The 24,474-nt window shown below is 47.4% G+C and overlaps 1 protein-coding gene and 1 long non-coding RNA gene across 4 annotated transcripts; one reads left to right on the forward strand and one right to left on the reverse strand.

Annotated features, from left to right (window-relative positions):
* The first annotated feature begins 11,554 nt into the window (after positions 1-11,554).
* On the forward strand, positions 11,555-14,007 carry LOC135520851 (uncharacterized). The gene is made up of 2 exons (XR_010452450.1): positions 11,555-11,924; positions 12,951-14,007. It is a non-coding gene; the product is annotated as an uncharacterized LOC135520851 (long non-coding RNA).
* Positions 13,282-23,191, reverse strand: ctnnb1 (catenin (cadherin-associated protein), beta 1). 3 transcript variants are annotated; one of them, XM_064946662.1, is made up of 17 exons: positions 23,018-23,191; positions 19,426-19,476; positions 19,084-19,308; positions 18,635-18,888; positions 18,282-18,520; positions 17,638-17,839; positions 17,358-17,502; positions 17,115-17,218; positions 16,969-16,998; positions 16,373-16,711; positions 16,054-16,212; positions 15,821-15,940; positions 15,514-15,664; positions 15,146-15,267; positions 14,748-14,808; positions 14,176-14,400; positions 13,282-14,005 (listed from the first exon to the last, which is right to left on the reverse strand). In XM_064946662.1, the coding sequence occupies exons 2-16, from the start codon at positions 19,436-19,438 to the stop codon at positions 14,192-14,194; spliced, it is 2,373 nt and encodes a 790-aa protein (XP_064802734.1). In that variant the 5' UTR covers positions 19,439-19,476; positions 23,018-23,191; the 3' UTR covers positions 13,282-14,005; positions 14,176-14,191. The 3 variants fall into 3 exon arrangements, with proteins under 3 accessions (XP_064802734.1, XP_064802735.1, XP_064802736.1); XM_064946663.1 differs by lacking the exon at positions 23,018-23,191 and adding an exon at positions 21,733-22,074; XM_064946664.1 differs by lacking the exon at positions 16,969-16,998 and having other exon boundaries at positions 23,018-23,190.
* Positions 23,192-24,474: the final 1,283 nt, after the last annotated feature.

Consider the following 24,474-nt stretch of genomic DNA (forward strand, 5'->3'; position numbering starts at 1 on the left):
CCTGCTGTCTGTAGCCTGACATATCCATCCCCAGTACTGTAGACTGGACCTGCTGCCTGAAGCCTGACATATCCATCCCCAGTACTGTAGACTGGACCTGCTGCCTGTAGCCTGACATATCCATCCCCAGTACTATAGACTGGACCTGCTGCCTGTAGCCTGACATATCCATCCCCAGTACTGTAGACTGGACCTGCTGCCTGTAGCCTGACATATCCATCCCCAGTACTGTAGACTGGACCTGCTGTCTGTAGCCTGACATATCCATCCCCAGTACTGTAGACTGGACCTGCTGTCTGTAGCCTGACATATCCATCCCCAGTACTGTAGACTGTAGACTGGACCTGCTGCCTGTAGCCTGACATATCCATCCCCAGTACTGTAGACTGGACCTGCTGTCTGTAGCCTGACATATCCATCCCCAGTACTGTAGACTGGACCTGCTGCCTGTAGCCTGACATATCCATCCCCAGTACTGTAGACTGGACCTGCTGCCTGTAGCCTGACATATCCATCCCCAGTACTGTAGACTGTAGACTGGACCTGCTGCCTGTAGCCTGACATATCCATCCCCAGTACTGTAGACTGGACCTGCTGTCTGTAGCCTGACATATCCATCCCCAGTACTGTAGACTGGACCTGCTGCCTGTAGCCTGACATATCCATCCCCAGTACTGTAGACTGGACCTGCTGCCTGTAGCCTGACATATCCATCCCCAGTACTGTAGACTGTAGACTGGACCTGCTGCCTGTAGCCTGACATATCCATCCCCAGTACTGTAGACTGGACCTGCTGTCTGTAGCCTGACATATCCATCCCCAGTACTGTAGACTGGACCTGCTGCCTGTAGCCTGACATATCCATCCCCAGTACTGTAGACTGGACCTGCTGCCTGTAGCCTGACATATCCATCCCCAGTACTGTAGACTGTAGACTGGACCTGCTGCCTGTAGCCTGACATATCCATCCCCAGTACTGTAGACTGGACCTGCTGTCTGTAGCCTGACATATCCATCCCCAGTACTGTAGACTGGACCTGCTGTCTGTAGCCTGACATATCCATCCCCAGTACTGTAGACTGGACCTGCTGCCTGTAGCCTGACATATCCATCCCCAGTACTGTAGACTGGACCTGCTGCCTGTAGCCTGACATATCCATCCCCAGTACTGTAGACTGTAGACTGGACCTGCTGCCTGTAGCCTGACATATCCATCCCCAGTACTGTAGACTGGACCTGCTGTCTGTAGCCTGACATATCCATCCCCAGTACTGTAGACTGGACCTGCTGCCTGTAGCCTGACATATCCATCCCCAGTACTGTAGACTGGACCTGCTGCCTGTAGCCTGACATATCCATCCCCAGTACTGTAGACTGTAGACTGGACCTGCTGCCTGTAGCCTGACATATCCATCCCCAGTACTGTAGACTGGACCTGCTGTCTGTAGCCTGACATATCCATCCCCAGTACTGTAGACTGGACCTGCTGCCTGTAGCCTGACATATCCATCCCCAGTACTGTAGACTGGACCTGCTGCCTGTAGCCTGACATATCCATCCCCAGTACTGTAGACTGTAGACTGGACCTGCTGCCTGTAGCCTGACATATCCATCCCCAGTACTGTAGACTGGACCTGCTGTCTGTAGCCTGACATATCCATCCCCAGTACTGTAGACTGGACCTGCTGTCTGTAGCCTGACATATCCATCCCCAGTACTGTAGACTGGACCTGCTGCCTGTAGCCTGACATATCCATCCCCAGTACTGTAGACTGGACCTGCTGCCTGTAGCCTGACATATCCATCCCCAGTACTGTAGACTGTAGACTGGACCTGCTGCCTGTAGCCTGACATATCCATCCCCAGTACTGTAGACTGGACCTGCTGTCTGTAGCCTGACATATCCATCCCCAGTACTGTAGACTGGACCTGCTGCCTGTAGCCTGACATATCCATCCCCAGTACTGTAGACTGGACCTGCTGCCTGTAGCCTGACATATCCATCCCCAGTACTGTAGACTGGACCTGCTGTCTGGAGCTTGACATATCCATCCCCAGTACTGTAGACTGGACCTGCTGTCTGTAGCCTGACATATCCATCCCCAGTACTGTAGACTGGACCTGCTGTCTGTAGCCTGACATATCCATCCCCAGTACTGTAGACTGGACCTGCTGTCTGTAGCCTGACATATCCATCCCCAGTACTGTAGACTGGACCTGCTGCCTGTAGCCTGACATATCCATCCCCAGTACTGTAGACTGGACCTGCTGTCTGTAGCCTGACATATCCATCCCCAGTACTGTAGACTGGACCTGCTGCCTGTAGCCTGACATATCCATCCCCAGTACTGTAGACTGGACCTGCTGTCTGGAGCTTGACATATCCATCCCCAGTACTGTAGACTGGACCTGCTGTCTGTAGCCTGACATATCCATCCCCAGTACTGTAGACTGGACATGCTGTCTGTAGCCTGACATATCCATCCCCAGTACTATAGACTGGACCTGCTGTCTGTAGCCTGACATATCCATCCCCAGTACTGTAGACTGGACCTGCTGCCTGAAGCCTGACATATCCATCCCCAGTACTGTAGACTGGACCTGCTGTCTGTAGCCTGAAATATCAATCCCCAGTACTGTAGACTGGAGCTGGACCTGCTGTCTGTAGCCTGACATATCCATCCCCAGTACTGTAGACTGGACCTGCTGTCTGTAGCCTGAAATATCAATCCCCAGTACTGTAGACTGGAGCTGGACCTGCTGTCTGTAGCCTGACATATCCATCCCCAGTACTGTAGACTGGACATGCTGTCTGTAGCCTGACATATCCATCCCCAGTACTGTAGACTGGAGCTGGACCTGCTGTCTGTAGCCTGAAATATCCATCCCCAGTACTGTAGACTGGAGCTGGACCTGCTGCCTGTAGCCTGACATATCCATCCCCAGTACTGTAGACTGGACCTGCTGCCTGTAGCCTGACATATCCATCCCCAGTACTGTAGACTGGACCTGCTGTCTGTAGCCTGACATATCCATCCCCAGTACTGTAGACTGGACCTGCTGCCTGTAGCCTGACATATCCATCCCCAGTACTGTAGACTGGACCTACTGTCTGTAGCCTGACATATCCATCCCCAGTACTGTAGACTGGACCTGCTGCCTGTAGCCTGACATATCCATCCCCAGTACTGTAGACTGGACCTGCTGTCTGAGCTTGACATATCCATCCCCAGTACTGTAGACTGGACCTGCTGTCTGTAGCCTGACATATCCATCCCCAGTACTGTAGACTGGACCTGCTGTCTGTAGCCTGACATATCCATCCCCAGTACTGTAGACTGGACCTGCTGTCTGTAGCCTGACATATCCATCCCCAGTACTGTAGACTGGACCTGCTGCCTGTAGCCTGACATATCCATCCCCAGTACTGTAGACTGGACCTGCTGTCTGTAGCCTGACATATCCATCCCCAGTACTGTAGACTGGACCTGCTGCCTGTAGCCTGACATATCCATCCCCAGTACTGTAGACTGGACCTGCTGTCTGTAGCCTGACATATCCATCCCCAGTACTGTAGACTGGACATGCTGTCTGTAGCCTGACATATCCATCCCCAGTACTATAGACTGGACCTGCTGTCTGTAGCCTGACATATCCATCCCCAGTACTGTAGACTGGACCTGCTGCCTGAAGCCTGACATATCCATCCCCAGTACTATAGACTGGACCTGCTGTCTGTAGCCTGACATATCCATCCCCAGTACTGTAGACTGGACCTGCTGCCTGAAGCCTGACATATCCATCCCCAGTACTGTAGACTGGACCTGCTGCCTGTAGCCTGACATATCCATCGCCAGTACTATAGACTGGACCTGCTGCCTGTAGCCTGACATATCCATCCCCAGTACTGTAGACTGGACCTGCTGCCTGTAGCCTGACATATCCATCCCCAGTACTGTAGACTGGACCTGCTGTCTGTAGCCTGACATATCCATCCCCAGTACTGTAGACTGGACCTGCTGTCTGTAGCCTGACATATCCATCCCCAGTACTGTAGACTGTAGACTGGACCTGCTGCCTGTAGCCTGACATATCCATCCCCAGTACTGTAGACTGGACCTGCTGTCTGTAGCCTGACATATCCATCCCCAGTACTGTAGACTGGACCTGCTGCCTGTAGCCTGACATATCCATCCCCAGTACTGTAGACTGGACCTGCTGCCTGTAGCCTGACATATCCATCCCCAGTACTGTAGACTGTAGACTGGACCTGCTGCCTGTAGCCTGACATATCCATCCCCAGTACTGTAGACTGGACCTGCTGTCTGTAGCCTGACATATCCATCCCCAGTACTGTAGACTGGACCTGCTGCCTGTAGCCTGACATATCCATCCCCAGTACTGTAGACTGGACCTGCTGCCTGTAGCCTGACATATCCATCCCCAGTACTGTAGACTGTAGACTGGACCTGCTGCCTGTAGCCTGACATATCCATCCCCAGTACTGTAGACTGGACCTGCTGTCTGTAGCCTGACATATCCATCCCCAGTACTGTAGACTGGACCTGCTGTCTGTAGCCTGACATATCCATCCCCAGTACTGTAGACTGGACCTGCTGCCTGTAGCCTGACATATCCATCCCCAGTACTGTAGACTGGACCTGCTGCCTGTAGCCTGACATATCCATCCCCAGTACTGTAGACTGTAGACTGGACCTGCTGCCTGTAGCCTGACATATCCATCCCCAGTACTGTAGACTGGACCTGCTGTCTGTAGCCTGACATATCCATCCCCAGTACTGTAGACTGGACCTGCTGCCTGTAGCCTGACATATCCATCCCCAGTACTGTAGACTGGACCTGCTGCCTGTAGCCTGACATATCCATCCCCAGTACTGTAGACTGTAGACTGGACCTGCTGCCTGTAGCCTGACATATCCATCCCCAGTACTGTAGACTGGACCTGCTGTCTGTAGCCTGACATATCCATCCCAGTACTATAGACTGGACCTGCTGTCTGTAGCCTGACATATCCATCCCCAGTACTGTAGACTGGACCTGCTGTCTGTAGCCTGACATATCCATCCCCAGTACTGTAGACTGGAGTTGGACATGCTGTCCGTAGCCTGACGTATCCATCCCCAGTACTGTAGACTGGATCTGCTGTCTGTAGCCTGACATATCCATCCCCAGTACTGTAGACTGGACCTGCTGCCTGAAGCCTGACATATCCATCCCCAGTACTGTAGACTGGACCTGCTGTCTGTAGCCTGACATATCCATCCCCAGTACTGTAGACTGGACCTGCTGTCTGTAGCCTGACATATCCATCCCCAGTACTGTAGACTGGAGTTGGACATGCTGTCCGTAGCCTGACGTATCCATCCCCAGTACTGTAGACTGGACCTGCTGTCTGTAGCCTGACATATCCATTCCCAGTACTGTAGACTGGACCTGCTGCCTGAAGCCTGACATATCCATCCCCAGTACTGTAGACTGGACCTGCTGTCTGTAGCCTGACATATCCATCCCCAGTACTGTAGACTGGACCTGCTGTCTGTAGCCTGAAATATCCATCCCCAGTACTGTAGACTGGACCTGCTGTCTGTAGCCTGACATATCCATCCCCAGTACTGTAGACTGGACCTGCTGTCTGTAGCCTGAAATATCAATCCCCAGTACTGTAGACTGGACCTGCTGTCTGTAGCCTGACATATCCATCCCCAGTACTGTAGACTGGACCTGCTGTCTGTAGCCTGAAATATCAATCCCCAGTACTGTAGACTGGAGCTGGACCTGCTGCCTATAGCCTGACATATCCATCCCCAGTACTGTAGACTGGACCTGCTGTCTGTAGCCTGACATATCCATCCCCAGTACTGTAGACTGGACCTGCTGTCTGTAGCCTGAAATATCAATCCCCAGTACTGTAGACTGGAGCTGGACCTGCTGTCTGTAGCCTGACATATCCATCCCCAGTACTGTAGACTGGACATGCTGTCTGTAGCCTGACATATCCATCCCCAGTACTGTAGACTGGAGCTGGACCTGCTGTCTGTAGCCTAAAATATCCATCCCCAGTACTGTAGACTGGAGCTGGACCTGCTGCCTGTAGCCTGACATATCCATCCCCAGTACTGTAGACTGGACCTGCTGTCTGTAGCCTGACATATCCATCCCCAGTACTGTAGACTGGACCTGCTGTCTGTAGCCTGACATATCCATCCCCAGTACTGTAGACTGGACCTGCTGTCTGTAGCCTGACATATCCATCCCCAGTACTGTAGACTGGACCTGCTGCCTGTAGCCTGACATATCCATCCCCAGTACTGTAGACTGGACCTGCTGTCTGGAGCTTGACATATCCATCCCCAGTACTGTAGACTGGACCTGCTGTCTGTAGCCTGACATATCCATCCCCAGTACTGTAGACTGGACCTGCTGTCTGTAGCCTGACATATCCATCCCCAGTACTGTAGACTGGACCTGCTGTCTGTAGCCTGACATATCCATCCCCAGTACTGTAGACTGGACCTGCTGTCTGTAGCCTGACATATCCATCCCCAGTACTGTAGACTGGACCTGCTGTCTGTAGCCTGACATATCCATCCCCAGTACTGTAGACTGGACCTGCTGCCTGTAGCCTGACATATCCATCCCCAGTACTGTAGACTGGACCTGCTGTCTGGAGCTTGACATATCCATCCCCAGTACTGTAGACTGGACCTGCTGTCTGTAGCCTGACATATCCATCCCCAGTACTGTAGACTGGACATGCTGTCTGTAGCCTGACATATCCATCCCCAGTACTATAGACTTGACCTGCTGCCTGTAGCCTGACATATCCATCCCCAGTACTGTAGACTGGACCTGCTGCCTGTAGCCTGACATATCCATCCCCAGTACTGTAGACTGGACCTGCTGTCTGTAGCCTGACATATCCATCCCCAATACTGTAGACTGGACCTGCTGTCTGTAGCCTGACATATCCATCCCCAGTACTGTAGACTGGACCTGCTGTCTGTAGCCTGACATATCCATCCCCAGTACTGTAGACTGTAGACTGGACCTGCTGCCTGTAGCCTGACATATCCATCCCCAGTACTGTAGACTGGACCTGCTGTCTGTAGCCTGACATATCCATCCCCAGTACTGTAGACTGGACCTGCTGCCTGTAGCCTGACATATCCATCCCCAGTACTGTAGACTGGACCTGCTGCCTGTAGCCTGACATATCCATCCCCAGTACTGTAGACTGTAGACTGGACCTGCTGCCTGTAGCCTGACATATCCATCCCCAGTACTGTAGACTGGACCTGCTGTCTGTAGCCTGACATATCCATCCCCAGTACTATAGACTGGACCTGCTGTCTGTAGCCTGACATATCCATCCCCAGTACTGTAGACTGGACCTGCTGTCTGTAGCCTGACATATCCATCCCCAGTACTGTAGACTGGACCTGCTGTCTGTAGCCTGACATATCCATCCCCAGTACTGTAGACTGGACTTGGACATGCTGTCCGTAGCCTGACGTATCCATCCCCAGTACTGTAGACTGGACCTGCTGTCTGTAGCCTGACATATCCATCCCCAGTACTGTAGACTGGACCTGCTGTCTGTAGCCTGACATATCCATCCCCAGTACTGTAGACTGGACCTGCTGTCTGTAGCCTGACTGGACTACACTTGTTAGTAAACAGCCTCGTGAATACCAGGGGTGTGCTTCTCAATAGCACCCTATTCCCTTTATAGTGCACTACTTCTTGTAACAAGTACTGCGCTGTATAGGGAATAGGGTGCCATTTGGGACAGAGCCAGACAGTTAATGAATGTCATCAAGTCTTTAGCTGCAGCAAATCTCTTTCAACAAAATATTTTCCATTTGACCGGCCACATGAAGACACACCACAACTATCCAGCCCTGTTTGTGTGTTTTACAAGGGAATCAAACGTGTGCAATCAAATACCTTTTGATCTTTTCAATCAACGTGAAGACGTGAGTGTTGCCACAACCCTGCACCCCAACTCCCTCTGAGTCCTCATAATGATAGATGTGTTGCATCTAGCCAATTAGATACGTAGGAAGTGAGTGCGTAGTACAGTTCACATCCTGTATTCTGAATAAATTAAGTCAGGGCTTTATTTGGCTCATTTGGGCAAAACCTGGTCATTACCGCCTCAGCCATGGTCACAGACAGTCCTCTGGGTCTGTAGTCTGACGGAGGCTGAATAGCAGCACTAGTTATTAGCATGCCTAACAAATGTTTTATCCCCTAGCCCACTCTGCCCTTGCCTTTCATTTCATCTGAAAACGGCTTCAATATTCAGTTAACGACTTGGAACACTAATTGAATTGAGGTTACAAAAGGGCCTCTGAAAAGAAGGAAACTTCCAGTAATTGGATGTTCCGGGCGTTTTTGAGTTCTGATTCATTTGCCTCTGTCTCTCTTTCTCTCTCTCTGTCTCTCTGTAGTGTATGTGTGTGTCAGACACTGTGATCTAAGCTGAGGTAGGTGGGACCATGGTAGAGAGCAGCAGAGCCTGTCCCTCTCCCTTCGCTGCAGCTCAACACACTGATCTCAACAGTCCACCACAGAGAGAGAGAGAGACAGGCCACTCTGATGCTCCTCAGACCGTCTGAGGTCATACGTGTGTTGATCAAACTGAATTTATACCATGAACACACAAGGTACATGTGTTTCTGTGTGAGTGCTGGTGTGACCGAGCTGGGTTCTAACCCGGGTCTCCCGCCTCTGGGAACTAACACAAGGTTACTCGTCATGCGAGAGCTGCTCCTGGAACCCATTCTGCTAAATTCCACACAGATTAAAGAGCAGCACCAGAGAGGATCTCACTTTAATCTTACGGGTGGAAATAAAGCAAAACAGTCAAGCGCAAGGACCTTAAATCTACAGAGAACACTGGAGAGAGCTGATCATTATTATTATTATGAGAGAGAGTCCGCCCGTCCGCTCCTCTTGTCCATATGAGTTTTAAAAGTAGATCCCCTCAGACTGTATCTGTGAATGGGTTCTACTAATAGCTTCACAACCATGTTAATTCACTCTGTAATTACAGGGACTAGGGTTTACCATCCCATGTTAGCTTTGATGTACCAGCCTGAGTTTACATGTTAAGCATTCTGAACAATCCACTTGTTTGTGGAGATGGGGTAGTGAGGGGAGGAGGAGTGAACGGGAAGGAGGGTTGGGTTGTTGATTTTTGTTTTGCTCTAACGTTTATCTCTCTCTCTGAGCTAGCAAAAGGCTTGCCCCGATTTAGGAGAGGCTATGGTCCAAAGCGGCTTAACACAGATATACAATACATCAGATGTATGCAGTTGGGCCAGGTTATCTGATAACCTGTTAGTATGGAGTCAGGATTCAGGACAGCAGAGCCACCCACCACATAACTCTCTCTCCCTCCCTTGTTCTCTCCTCTCTTTCTTTCTCATGTTCTCTCTCCCATGTTCTCTCCTCTCTTTCTCTCTCATGTTCTCTTACCCTCCCTTGTTCTCTCCTCTCTTTCTTTCTCATGTTCTCTCTCCCATGTTCTCTCCTCTCTTTCTTTCTCATGTTCTCTCTCCCATGTTCTCTCCTCTCTTTCTCATGTTCTCTCTCCCATGTTCTCTCCTCTCTTTCTTTCTCATGTTCTCTCCCTCCCTTGTTCTCTCTTTCTTTCTCATGTTTTCTCTCCCTTGTTCACTCCTCTTTCTCTCTCATGTTCTCTCTCTCTCATGTTCTCTCTATATCTCCATCTCACTGATGGTTCTCCCTGTCTCTCTCTCTCTCACACACACACACACACACACACACACACACACACACACAGCAGTGTAAACATGCTCAGATGAGGACCATATTTATGGTCAGGTGTTTAAAAGCGGTCCCAGCTGTGACTGTCTGCTATTTTAAGCCTCCACCTCTCCAATTTGTCTGCTGCACGGCACACAACCGACTTTCCAACGTTGTGTAGCGCTGACAACTGTAGCTAAGCATAGTTCTTTAGTGACTCGCTTAGTCTGACACTGTTTAATAGCACACAGAGGAAAGCTACGCTGCTTTCTCATTCAACATAGTTACCCATGCAGGCAGGGTATTTCAGTAAAAGGGGAGTGTGTTGTCTACTAGCCACCTACTGGTGATAATACAGTTCTCTTGGATAGTGTTCTGTGTGGATACTAAGAATAGGACCAGGGAAGAAGAGGGAACCTGGAAATGCTAGCCTATTTCTTATTGTATTATGACATCTGTAAAAAAACACTATTGTTGTGGAGAATAGCATGGGGTTGTAGACAGCTGGGGTATTAAGCAATATTACAGCGGATAGAATTATAGGACAAGAGAGGAGCTCAGAGAATTAGGGAGTCTCTCCTCCGAGGTACATAACCCTGTTGCCTGGCAACGGGCGGTACTTTGCTGGCAGAGTGGAAGGAGCCGGCGATGTCACAAGAGATTACAATGAAAATGTATTTGCAGCTTCATAAACCCAGCGGAGTAATTACCCCCGCTAGTTGGTTTAGTCGTCCAGATCCATTAAACACGGACGCCTTGTCATCACCTTTCCATCCCACTAAAAGAGTAGCTCACATACAAGGCCACAAAGACCGCTGACAACTCAATGACTCGCCTTCTAGGCAGCACCTCTCTGGGTTGAGATGGTCTGAGAGAGAGAGTATTATCAAGAAGGACCAGAGCATTGCCTTGAACTGAAGTAGCGTTGATACAGAACTTTTCTCACCCAGAGGATTGGAAAGCGAGAAGCCGGCTTGGGGGTCAGGTTGCTGGCGGGTTGTGTCTATTGCAGCTAAGACCGCCCTCAAGCAAAGTTTAAGTCAGATTCTAATTTGTGCTCTGCCTTAATCCCAAACCTACCTTCCCTCTTTGACCATGCTGTGTTTGAAGCTGTGAAGCATGGAGCCTTGAGTCCCAGACTGCATCACTCACCTCATCTGGTGGCCCAGTTCAGGTTGACAGGAGAGACTAGAGACCCTGGCTGCCTTGGTTGGAGAAGCTCCGTAGCTCCAGGCTCCATTGTCAGAGAGATGATACTGAGATCCCCCCTGGCCCTGGCTCCATAACCCCTGGGTTTTGCCCCCTCTCCTCAGTCAGCCCCTTTGTTCTGCATGCATGCCTGGGCTCAGGCTCTATACACTAAGCTGGAGATCACAGGCAGAGCCACTCCTTTCCTTCCTGTCAAGTGGGAACCAGTCCTTGGCTGCCTTGTCTCCCCACCTCTTCCTGTTTCTGAGCTGGACGAAGGAGATGTAATAAAGCACCTGCTCCAGATGTCAGTATAGGGGCAGCACTTTGTCTCCCTGCTGCTGTTCATTTTCCAACGTGACGTCAGATGTTTACTCTAGTTCAAATACTTTAGCTGAGCTTGATTGAGTTTGCCTGGTACAATGGGAGCCAATAGAATAGTCCCAAAAGTTCAGAACCCTGCCCATCTGGCTCTCCAGGCATGCTCAAACATATTTTTGGGGAAAAAATGTATTTGAAAGCAGGTTTGCTGCGGTCCTGCGGTGTAGGAGGCCTTTAAATTCTTGTGGAGCAGTGAGCGGAAGGCTGGAGCCTCTAATGTAACAGTAGGCAGGGGAGGGAACACACAACACCTGTTTTCCATTAGCACAGACTCCTATCTGCCTCCATTTTGTGTGTGCTCCAATGTAGGCTAGCTTTTAAAGCTCCAGTGAGTGTTATTGTCTGTTCGTTCAGTAGTAACTATGCCTGGCTACATCCTATAGAAATATCACCCCAAGGCTATATGAGTTGTGAAACCTGATCCATTGTTTTTGTAGTGTGTACTTGGTCATTGTCTTTGTTTTTTCCCAGATCCCAGCTACTACAGAAAGTTTGTGGTACAGCTCGGCTGAGGGTCAAGAGCTGGTCCATGTTCTTCAGAGACTGAGTCATTCTGCCAGGTGTGTATTCAGACTCTCCACTCTGATCTCTCTCTAGAACTCCAGCTTTGTCCTCAGGGCTCTGCTTTGATCCATTCATGTGGGAGGCCAAGGCAGGGTTGTGCGATGAAAGATTCCTTGAGCCCGTTGCTTCTCGAACTGGGGATAGTGGCCCATTGTTGGGCTGCTAGAGGCCTCCCTCTCCCTTCCTGAAATGGAAAAACAATCCCTTTGAAGTTGCCAAGCCAGGCTTATGAAGCAGAGCTTTGGACAATATTGGGGTTTGGGGCAAAGTGGCTGTGAAATTCCAAACTTCTCTCCATGTGTGACTGCTGGACTACGTCACCACCTCACTCACCATGGCAACCAAGGGGAATTTTCTTTTGATTCTTAAAAAGGGGCAATCAACAGTTGAATATTCCTCATGAGCTTTGTTCTGTCCTAGCCCATCAGAGCCCAAAATAAACATTTTACTGTAAAAACACTAGCCTCATTGTTCATTTTGATGTCAATTCCTGCAGCAATAGCACTGAATTTGAGCGATTACATTTATCCTGCCTCTTCAGTCAGCTTTTTACTGAACCGGGGGGGGGGGGGCCTTCATTTCTACTGCTGATTGCCACAGTGTGACAATCAGGAGAGGACTGGAGGTGCATAGTTTGTCCAACTCTTGAAAGTTGACATACAGGACTCTACATTATTACATTTAAGTCATTTAGCAGACGCTCTTATCCAGAGCGACTTACAAATTGGTGAATTCACCTTCTGACATCCAGTGGATTATTGGGCAAGTCAGTCAACTACTACAAGAAGCCAATTAAAAATGTGGCCTTTTGAAGATGGGAGAAATGAGAGCAGTGTTTGAAATTGAATTCAGGCTACAAGTAGTATGTCCATTGAACCAGGCTTTGATAAATAGTGCTCTGCTGATGGAATTAACAGGAATGAGTTTAACTGGCTCCATGTAATGGTTTAGGGAGGAAAACTGAGGGACAACAGCTTGGGGAGAAGAGATCTTAATCACATCTGTCCATTGTCTCTTCCCAGGTCCCATGCTGATGTTGCTGTGGTTTCACTGGCAGCGGAGATCCTGACAGGGATTGGATTCTAGAATGTTGATTCATCAGCAACAAGTGATTGGCTTCGAGAAGGACCATAATTCAGTGATCAGCAACATAAACCGTGTCTCCATTATGGTGCCTAGCTTTATAATAAAACTGGCATCCATTGTGGTTTTGCGTTCCATTCTAATACCACTTTACAATACTTTAGATTTTTTTAAAGGATGTGCAAGTTTAGAGTACAAACAAAGGACACATTTGCCCCATGTAGCCTCACGACCTGAACTAGTCAGTTCCATAAACCACCAAGACAGAGATGAAATTGAAGTCCATTTTTATTGTTTAGCCATGTCATGACCATGTCTCCAATAAGCACAGCAGGCTACAATAATTAGGGATTCTTTTCACCTCCTTGAACAGCTATCAACTAAAAGACATTTAAAAAAGAAACTGCTGCCCTCCCCACAGACCCTTTGGAACAGTTGTGACACTACAAACAGTGCACACTTAAAGCAAGAAAATATTTGGACCATTTCCAATTCTTGGTTTTATACAAAAGCTACACAATGTTACACTTGATCAGAATACAATTCAACTGATTATTAGTGTTCTACACCATATCATTTTAATTGGAGCATTACCACTATAACTTAACACTACGAGAGACTTAAAATGGATACAAATGAGTGCAGAAAAGACAGGCGAGTATAATAACAAGCTATATCAGTACCATTACAGACTGAAGAATCATACAAAATAAAATGTAAAAAAATACAGACCAGGGTTTTAAATTCCATCTTTAGATCCACTCTTCAGCGTCATTTTCTTTGAGTAACCCACTCCAGGAATTCCTTTAACGCAGTTTTAACTCCCACAAAAGACCAGAACAAAGTTTTACTTCCACTCCACGTGTTCCCATAGGAAACTCAGCTTTCAGTAGTGTGTCAGGCACTTTCTGAGATACTAGCCCACTTTCAAAAACCTCCCAGCAACTTCTCCAGCCAAATCACAATGCAGGTTCATTCAGATCAGACGATACACCTGGAGAAGCGGAGAGGAGAGGCACCGGCATTACTATGGGACCACAGAGCATGAAGAGAAGCTAGAAGAGCAGAGTTAGAAACTTCAGCCACAGTAGTAGAAGTCCAAGCATGCACCAGCCTGTCACCGCATACACAGCCGTGGTGCCTGGTCTTAACACAGCTCCTTACCTAAAAAGTAGTCTATTTACAGGTCAGTATCAAACCAAGCCAACTGATTGCTGTCGCCTGGGGGAAGCCCATCGATCAGGTCTTGGGCGTGGCCCAGGTCGGGCAGCCCGTCGACTGGGTATTCAGGGCCGGGGTGGTGGGCACCCATGTCATGGTCCATCATGGAGTCCATACCCATGGAGTCCTGCCCATATCCCCCAGAGTGGAAGGAGCGATAGCTAGGGTCTGCCAATGGAAGTGATGGAGGGAGGGAGCACACACACACACACACTTGTTAGAGCTTATTAACACAAGCACCACACAGTAGTAGGATCAAAACAACCAATCATAATTCTCAGCCAATCACAGTACCAAGCCACTACAAATCCAAACTACTTGGTCTCCAAGCTAAAGTGGACAGCTGTGCTGCTGACCAGTTGCAAGCTTTAGCTAGCTAGCACAGTGGGGCCGGGGAGTTAGTGTCAGGGGGTTGCTGCTGGAGGAGCCCAGGTGCTAGCTGAGAGCTGGGCTGTTATGTGAACAGCAGTTTGAGAGCTGCACACCAGGACAAGGCACCATGAGACAGTGCTTACCTTCCTGACGGTAGCCCAGGGCATCTCCCTGAGCGCCGATGTCCAGGCCCAGATCTCCTGTCTAGAGAGAGAAGGACCAGAGAACACAACATCAGAAACGAGGGTCACGTCAGACAGTAATCACTAACAGCCCTGAGGTGTTCTGCCCAGAAGTTGTGTCACAGGCCATGAACACAAGACACTTCCTTAGTAAATACAGAATCCTGGCTCCAGATCCAAGCACATCTAATACTTTAAAGTTCTTTTAAAGTATGACACTTCACGTAATTTGGCATGTCTCCCAGGCTGCTTCCCAATTGGCACCCTATTCCCTTTATAGTGCACGACTTTTGACCAGGGCCCATAAGCCGCGTGCCATTTGAGACGCAGCAGACAGAAGTGACTGAACAGCAGCGCACCTCGTTCCAGGTCATAGGCTCCGTCCTGAACAGGGAGCTGGTGAGCTCCACAGACAGACGCTTCTTATAGTCCTGGGGCTTGTCTTCAGACATACGGAACAGAACAGCAGCAGCATAGGTGGCTGAGGAGAGAACAAACAGGGTTGAGTCGTCTCACTTAACCATCTATAGAAAGTAATGCACCAACGGCTAGCTAGACAGATCCTTCCGGACAGAGGCCTAAACCATAGATATTCTAGAATTCCCATGATTGACAGACCTGCATCGCTCTAGAATGGCAGCCATTTGCATTTAGTTGTGGGCTTAACAATCATAAGAGTTCTGAGGCGCCAACAGAGATGGTTGTGGACCAAGGCCTGTTAACTCACCCACGCCCTCGTTTCTGGAGTGAAGTAGCTCTGTGAGGGGGGCGGTGGCGCCCTCAGCCTCGATGGCCTCAGCTGCCTCCTTGTCCTGGGCCAACTCACACAGAACTCCTGCAGCCACACGCTGAATGTTCTCAATTGGAGAATACAACAGCTGCAGCAACAAGAGAGGAGGAAGGTGCAGGAGTTGCAAAGATCAGATTAGTTATATAACAAAGAAAATTAAGTTGTGTAGTTCAAATTGGAAAGAGAAAGATCCAAATTCTGTAGTTGTGAGGAGCAGTAAATTTAAGTTTCTTAGAGGTCTTACCTGGACAAAGAGTGGAATGGTGTTGAGTCCTCTGATGACTATTCTGTTGTGGACGTCTCTAGCCAGGATGTGCAGAGCTCCAGTACAGCCCTCCACGATCTCCTCCATACGAACTCCCTCCTGTGGTGCAGGACAACCGTTAGTTCAGAGACTACAGAGAGCATTGAGGAAACTGTGCTTATTGGGAGACAGATGCACTGTGTGGAGGTGTATGTTACGCTTGTGTGTCTTACCACAAACTGCTGCTGGGTGCCTCCCATGGAGGTGCGTCTCTGGGTGTCCTGGTGGGCTCTGACCAGCAGCTGCACCAGTCTGGGGATGGCCCCCTGCTCACGCAGAGGGGCATGGTTGGCTGGGCACAGAGCCAGGTTACGGATTAGGCCCACAGTGGCCTGGAAGGAAGAGATCACACTTAAACCATTTCATTTAAATAAACAAGTACTCATTTCCAAGTCAGAGAACTCAGTCTACAAATGAAGGTTCTGCTACTAACTTACACCAATGTGGAAACAAATGTTGATTGGCCACATCCCATTTTCATACAAACATTACCTTGATGAGGGGCCAGTGGGAGGGGGGATGCAGCAGCTTGACCACCACAGGCAGGCCGTAGTGAAGCCGCACAGCATTCTGGGCCATCTCAGCATCCTGGTGGCGGCTGGTGAGGTGGCGCAGGGCGCAGATGGCCGGCTCAGTGATGTCCTCGCGGTCTCCGGCACGCAGCACGGTACGGACCAGCGCCTCAATCCCCCCAACCTGACACACCATCATCTTGTTCTTGTAGTTGTTGCAGGTGAGGTTGGACAGTATGCCGGCAGCACAAGTCACCACGTTGATGTCATCAGAGCCCAGGAGCTGGACCAGGGTCCCCAGCAGACCTTCCATACCCTCCTGTTAGAGGAAAGGAATACACCGGCATGTCTCATCCAGACCAACACAGCTAACCACCAGACAGCCTTACACTGATCGCTTCTCCTCAGAGAGATGCTTACACTAATTCCTCTTCTTCACGTGGGTTTAACGCTTTACTCTAATGAGCCTTTAGTAAGTCAGCTGAACTGTAAGGGTACGATGAGCTGGGCTGTAGATGAAGTGGGCTCTGACTAGCCACAGCTCCAACACAGAAAGGCAGGAAGGACTACTTTTACCTGCATCACATCTACTTCAGCTAAGGTCGTCTTCTCCATGGAAAAAGGCAGGGAGACAGAAAGAGAGCTCTTATGTAGGAAGAATTCAGGAAGGAAAGGTGTAGGAAAGAGGAACAGAGGTGTGCTAGTGGGGGACGGCTCCTCACCTGTTTGGTGGCAGCGTCTGACAGGTTCCTGAGGGTCCACAGGCAGTTCTGGACTAGTCTCTGACTGGGGTCTGTGAGGTGAAGCCCAAGAGCCTGCATACCACCTGGAGAAACACACAGCCTTTAGCCCAGCTCACTGTGAGTATCAGTGGAGAGCCAACTGAACTAAAGTGAGCAAGAACACACTTTGCAATATGCATTTTTATTTATCAATAAGGTCCATCAATAAAAGGTAGTACGTACCAGCCTCTACGATTGCAGGCTTGTTGCTGGAGCAGACAGAGAGCACTTTGAGAACTCTACTGGTAGTCCACAACAGCTTTTCATATGTGTATGTCCTCATGATGTTGACCAGGGCCTGGGGCCCACCGCTGGCCAGGATGATAAGCTGGGAATGGGTAGCATCAAAGACGTTTAAAATACACCAAGATGGATCACAATTAATGCCCGAATTAAGGGACAGAGCGAAGCATCAAAGATGTCTAAAACCAAGAGATCAGTAAATGAAACTGATTTTCCTTACCTTGCTTTCTTGGTTGCCGTAGGCAAGAATCTGAAGGCAATCTGTTGTGATGGCGAGGAATTTGACATTTGTCTTGTTGAGCAAGGCCACCATTTTCTGCAAGCCCCCGGCCAGACGCACAGCCATCTTGGCACCCTCCTGGTGGAGCAGCAGGTTGTGTAGGGTGGTGATGGCGTAGAACAGCACTGAGTCCACTGGGGACCTGAGGAGACAGTTTTAGGTTGGAAGGTACCAAAGGCTAACTGAACAACATGGCAGAGAAACTAGCTAACTGTACCCCCTGTTTGAGGGGGGAACAGTTAGTGCAGCATTTCCCCCCCAACTCAGTCCTGGGGACCCCAATAGGGTGCACATTTTGGTTTTTGCCTTAACACGACAGCTGATAAAATTATCAAAGCTTGACGAGTTGGTTATCCGACTCAGCTGTGAAGCGCTAGAGCAACAGGGGGGGGGGGGGTCAGTTTGGGGAATACTGAGTTAGAGCAAGACGTTGCACACAACCTCTAATCTTGACCACATAATGAACAGTTAGTGAGATGCAGGGGGACTTGAATTGCACAGAATCACTGATCTACATCTTAAAACAACTTCCTTAGAAACTCAAGAGACCGGTCAGGTTACAGTCCAGGGGCTGACTGACATACCCAAGCATTTTGACAAGAGCGGGGATGCCCCCGGACTTGAAGATGGCCAGCAGACCCTCTCTGTGGTGGGACAAGTTGTGCAGGGTGCCGGCGGTGCAGCGGGCTGTCTCCACATCGTTGGTGTTCTGCATGGTGCGCACGATTGCCGACACCATCTGGGGGGAGCGCATGATGGCGTGGCGGCTAGCCTCCTTCTTGGACAACTGGTGCACCATCACTGCAGCCTTGTTCACCACCACCTGGAGGAATGAAGACAGAAGTCAGGACTCTATACAACCTAACACCATCAAATCAGGTGCATCTCTTAGTTGGTTGGGGACCAAAGTGGGCCAGTTGTGGTTAACTGTACGCACCTGGTCCTCGTCGTTGAGTAGTTTGGTCAGCTCAGGGATGGCACGCGTGGCCAGCTCGGCATCATCCTGATAGTTGATGAGGTTCACCACGGCATGCTTCAGCATCTGAGAGGGCTCAGCCAGCCGCTGCACGTTGGTGGGGTGGGCCCCATCAAACTGGGTGGAGGGGAGCTGCATGCCCTCGTCCAGGGTCTCTGGAAACATAGCCGCACGCACCCTCTGGGCTCTGGTCATGGCATACTGCCCGTCAATGTCTGGAGAGAGAGGTTACGTCAGAGCCACTAAGATGGTGGCCAGATTCCTCTAAAGAGGAGTCGGAGCCAAAGCTGAGGTTTGTCAGTAAAATAAAGTACTAACTACTATCCATTAACTTCATACCATGTGACATGTTCAAAATCCCAGTCAAGCATTCCCATGGTATTGTAGTGTTTTTTGTTTTGTTTTTTTACCTGACACTTGGTCTTGTGTGAAGGACTGAGAGAAGCCCTGCTCCCATTCGTACAGCACCTGGTTATCCACATCCTCCTCCTCTGGGTTGCCCTTCCCACTCAGGGAGGGGGCGGTGGTGGTAGCCCCTGAGTGGATACCAGAGTCCAGGTACGACTGCTGCTGCCAGTGGCTCACTGCAGCCTTCCGGTCAGGCTCCATGGCCATGTCCAGCTCCATCAGATCAGCTAGACATTAGAAAACAACCAGCGTTAGGTTACTTGGAGGCAACCAGAGGGGAAGACCGTTGAATTAAAAATCAGTGGTAGCAATGTTTAAGTTATTCTAAAAAGCTGAATACTTACACTGGGAAGCCATGTTACTTTCAAAACCCACAGCCTGCACAGCTTCCAGATCTGAAAGTAACAGAACAGCAAAGTTCATTCATAGTCATTTCCACCTCAGCTCATGCCAAAACAAATAGCACAAAGCAACCTTTTCATTGGACCAGCTAAATTCCAGCAGAGGGAAAAAAACAGAATCAGGGCTGCATTACATAGACATCAAATGGACTGCTAACTTGGTGGTTAAATGTATGAAGCATTAACTTGGCAGCTAAACTAATGGAAGCCAAATAAGTGGGGAATGGGGGGGGGTTGGTACTTCAAAGACAGCAACAAAAAAATGACAGTCTTCATTTGAGGATGTGCTACCAATCTGTTAAGTACAGTTCCTTGGAGTAATAAACAAGAATACCAAAGAGAGTTCTGTTAGACCCTATATTCTGGGCTCTAGAAGAGGAAATCAGGCTTTATTTATACACCACATTTCAGACACTCAAAATAAAAGCTGACATATTTACTACAAACACATTTTTAAAGACAAACTGAACTAAAAAGCACTGTAGGGAATATGGCGCTATCAAAATCCTTTAGCTTCACAAGTGACAGTGATGTAAAAACAAATCTACGTAACATGTTTTTACATCACATGTTACGCGTTACATCACGTAACATGATCCCGCAGACAGGTCCAATGCAAAACACTAGGGCCATGAGGATACCAGTATCGTGGCAAGAAAACTAAATATGAAGCGGATTTAATATTTAGGAAAACAGCCATAATGTTGGAAACAAAATGTATTTTCCAAGCTATAGCACACAATATTTTACATACTATTTTAAAGGACTGAAACTTGTGCTTTGTTATTTGAAATTAACATTTTTATTTTGCTACAACTGGTATCCTCCCAGCCCAACAAAACACCTTGCTGCAGCATTAGCAGAGATACCATCACAACTGTTTCAGCGTATACAAGAAGGTAATGAAATCCATTCAAGTAAGTAATTTCTACTACAGTACCCCCCCCCCCCCACACACAGAGAAAAACAGGATCTCCCAGTATCACCAGACCCTCTGGTGGGCAAGTTAAACCCCACATGCAGAGCAGTAGCTACACTGACAGAGTCAGATGGGAAAACAGCTTTGCTCACTGCCCAATTTGGGTCATTATCAGAACCCAGCAGCAGACAATGAGTAAGTTTAATAAACTGCAGCAAACCAATCAATATCCAAAACCATCCCTGGCAATTTCTTCAATTAAAACTATAAAGAGCAGTATGAATCACAGATTAGGAGGCTGCACTTTAAAGGGCTATGATGGGATACTTGTCCCCATACCCATGTTTAGTCACTCACAGTTTCTATGGAGATTATTCAGCACATCTGCTTGCAATGCATGCACTAAGAGGCTAGTAGTCAAAACAGCAGACATCTGTGGTGGAGGGAGTGACAGAAAACATCATATTGCCCTGGGCTAAAGACACTGGGACCTAATAGGCTGTTTCAAGGGACATGGATTCCTAGAGCACCAGAAGAGCGATTGATGAATTTGCAAAGGTTGCCCATGTTCCAAACTATCTAGGATACAACCAAGCCTACCGACATAATGGTAAACATATGGAAAGCAATTGAGAAATTCAGAGGAGATCATAAGCAAAACAAATGAACATTTCCAAGCTGTATAATCTTGAGTTCCCTAACCATATGTCTGTTTAAAAAAGACAACCGCCAAGTTAAATGGAGGTTAAACGTAGCAACATGTGAACGTGGCTGTCAGAGAAACTACCAGAGAAAGCTTGGTAGCCGCTGTATTGTGAGCTGAATTTGAGACCACAATCTCTCCCCCTCAGAGCAATGTACACGGTCAGCAGTAACAACTACTAATTCCTGGTCCACAGTTTGGCCTACTGTGCATACTACCATGGCCAAATTATTTTAGAGCCTTTAGCCATTCAATTGCAGCTAAGATTGTAACTAACCACCCATCAATAAAGATGATTTTAAAGAAAATACATGACAATGTCAAACAAGAACATTATCTCAGCAAACAAGTCTTGTTCACTGTATTTGGCTACTACTCGTGATTGACTTTAGTAAAAATCCAAGCAAATAGACTGGAACTCTTGCAACGAATTTAAATGTTTCCCTGACTTTGACTTGGTTTCTTATTAACAGCGCGAGACATGAAACCAATCATGAATCATACCCTTGCTTTCTGCAACTTTTACAGCATCCGTCTAATGTAAAAGTTTAAGAAAAGTACGGCACCAAATTCTAAAACCTCAATTTCATTCTCAGAAACAATGAATTTACAGAGGTATGTGTCATACCTTGTTCAAGACCGAAGTTTCGATACAAGCCACCAACCCTCCGGGAAAGTATGCAAATGTTAGTGGGTAGATGAATCACGGCAATATCCGTGGCAACGTTATTGTATCGTCAATATTTTGTATGCTAACAAACAAGATACGTTACAATGTCCAAGGCAAAGACATTATGCACGTTTCTTCCAAATATCAAGATGAGATGATCCCGATTAAACAACGTTGGGTTCTGTAAGGGGTATTTCCGGAGTAGTTCCGCTGTGTTTCACTAGAAATTGGTGGCAAGAGCAGAAAAATGTTCCACCAGCGAGCTAGCTCCCCACCCCCACATACAACCAAGTCCACTTCAGTCTGCCCGAATTTGCGATGAGCAACGACTCAAATTTCAGTCAAGCTCCTCCTCAACTTCCTCTCAAATCACAACGGCTAAGGAATTTGTCGGTCTTTGTTTAACTTGACGTCCAGTAAAACAGTTTTACCCAGTTGCTAAAACAAAACTTTATTTATTGACAGCTATCACGTTTGACGAAATTAAACAATTAGTTGACTTCGATAATGTTAGCTAACAAATCCACTTAGTTACAATGGGCATCTTACATTGAAATGATGTTACTTTATTTACAATAAAATCAATTCGATGAATTTAAAGTTACTGTTGGACGTGGGATAGTGTTTGCGCTTTTGCAATCCATTTCGACGTAGCTAGTGACACTAGCAAAAATGGAACCTCTTACTATTATCTAGCTAGCCAGCCAACGTTAGCTGCTTGATTGAAAAATGATCTCCATCATTAGTCTTAACTAGCTTGCTAACGTTACTTAAAAGTCTCCCAGTTCAAGCCAATTGAAAAGTAACAGGGCAAAACGTTCCAGTCAGCTGTATCAATAGTTGCTAACTAGACAGTTGTTTCTCACGACAACTAACATGAGTCAAAGCGCCGGAATGTTGACCTAGCTAGCAAATCACCTCGTTTACGGCAGCTAGCAAACGCTAGCTAGCGGGGAGTGTCCGGGCCATGGCGCAGCCTGCTACCACCATGGCTAGCTGGCTAAAAATGAATTCAATTCGTTTCTGATAAAACTGTATTTGTGAATTCCAATCAATTCTGTACGACTCCAGTTGTCGTGATCACGACGCGCTGATATTCAGATTGCTTGCCACCGCCTTTGGAATGCGGGAAACATTTACCTACAAACTAGCTAACTTAGCTAGCTACCAACCAAATACAACGCAATACATTCGATGTCAAATCCAAATAAAATATATATACAACATTTACGAAGATGCCTACCCTTGTCAAAAGCCACAAATCGGTCTCCTTGCGTTTAGGTGGATAAAACCAACGCCTCGTGGGGAGAAAAAAAAAAAAAAATACGTTAAAATTACAATCACAAGCGAGTCCTTCGACTAGCCCCTCAGCAGTCAAGGAACAACTTGGTTACTGCTGTTGAATCATTGGGTTTAAGATGGCGTCGCACTGTAATAGACCGAATTACAATTATGTGGCAACTCTATCCTTCCGCATGTAGGAATAAAATAGATACCATATCATGGTCTTTATCAAATTATCAAAGTGAAGTCCGTTATATATATATGTATATTAGAAACAATCTTAAAATAACTTCATGCAACTATAATGTATTGTATTTCATAAAAGGAACGAACAAATCCTGATCATAAAATCGGCGTATGAATCCAGATGGTATGAAGTTCCGGCAGTGTACCTTTTCCATAAATTAGGATGAAGACCAGGAATGCATCTATGGATTGGACTGAAAAAAATCTTCAATGGACAGCACATAATTATCAAAAAATTTCAGTACTTCGGTTCGGAATCCTAAAACGGACAGCTTATTGTTTCAACTGAATTTACTAAAGAGACATTCACAATGGTATACTGAAAACGTTCTCAGAGGAATTTAGTTCTACTGCATGTCTGAAAACAGCTTATCTCTAGCCTAGGCACTGCTCAGAACATACTAAGGGTATTTGGAATTTAGTGTGTGTAGGAACTGTTTATTTTTTTCAAAACGATTCACCTGATTCCATATAATGTTGCGACAGTCATGACTCAAGATACATGATGGTTTTATGATCAACTTGATTTCTTTTCATATTTTCCACAACATTGTGTCATGTTTATCTATTACTGAATACTTCATCATACAAATCAAATTGTATTGGTCACATACACATGTTTAGCAGATCATGCAAGATCATGCAAGTGTAGCGAAATGCTTGTGCTCCGACAGTGCAGTAATATCTAACTACCTAATACACACACATCTAAAGGGGTGAATGAGAATGTCTACATGTAAATATATATGGATGAGCGATGGCTGAGTGGCATAGTCAAGGAGCTATAGATGGTATAAAATACAGTATATACATATGATATGAGTAATGTAAGATATGTAAACATGATTAAAGTGGCATTATTTAATGTGGCATTGTTTAAAGTGACTATTGATCCATTTATTAAAGTGGCCTGTGATTGGGTCTCAATGTCGGCAGCAGCCTCTCTGAGTTAGGGATTGCTGTTTAGCAGTCTGATGGCCTTGAGATAGATTTAGTATACCTGAATATCCATTTGTGAATAACATCCTAGAAGATTAATATTCCCCACAAGGAAGCTGCAATCAGAAAGAAATGTGGCAGTGCAATAAATACTGACCAAAAATATAAACACAACCATTTAAAATATTTTACTGAAGCTGCAATCAGAAAAAAAATGTGTTACAGTTTATA

Source organism: Oncorhynchus masou, chromosome 29, assembly GCF_036934945.1.
Source record: "Oncorhynchus masou masou isolate Uvic2021 chromosome 29, UVic_Omas_1.1, whole genome shotgun sequence".
NCBI lineage: Eukaryota > Metazoa > Chordata > Actinopteri > Salmoniformes > Salmonidae > Oncorhynchus > Oncorhynchus masou.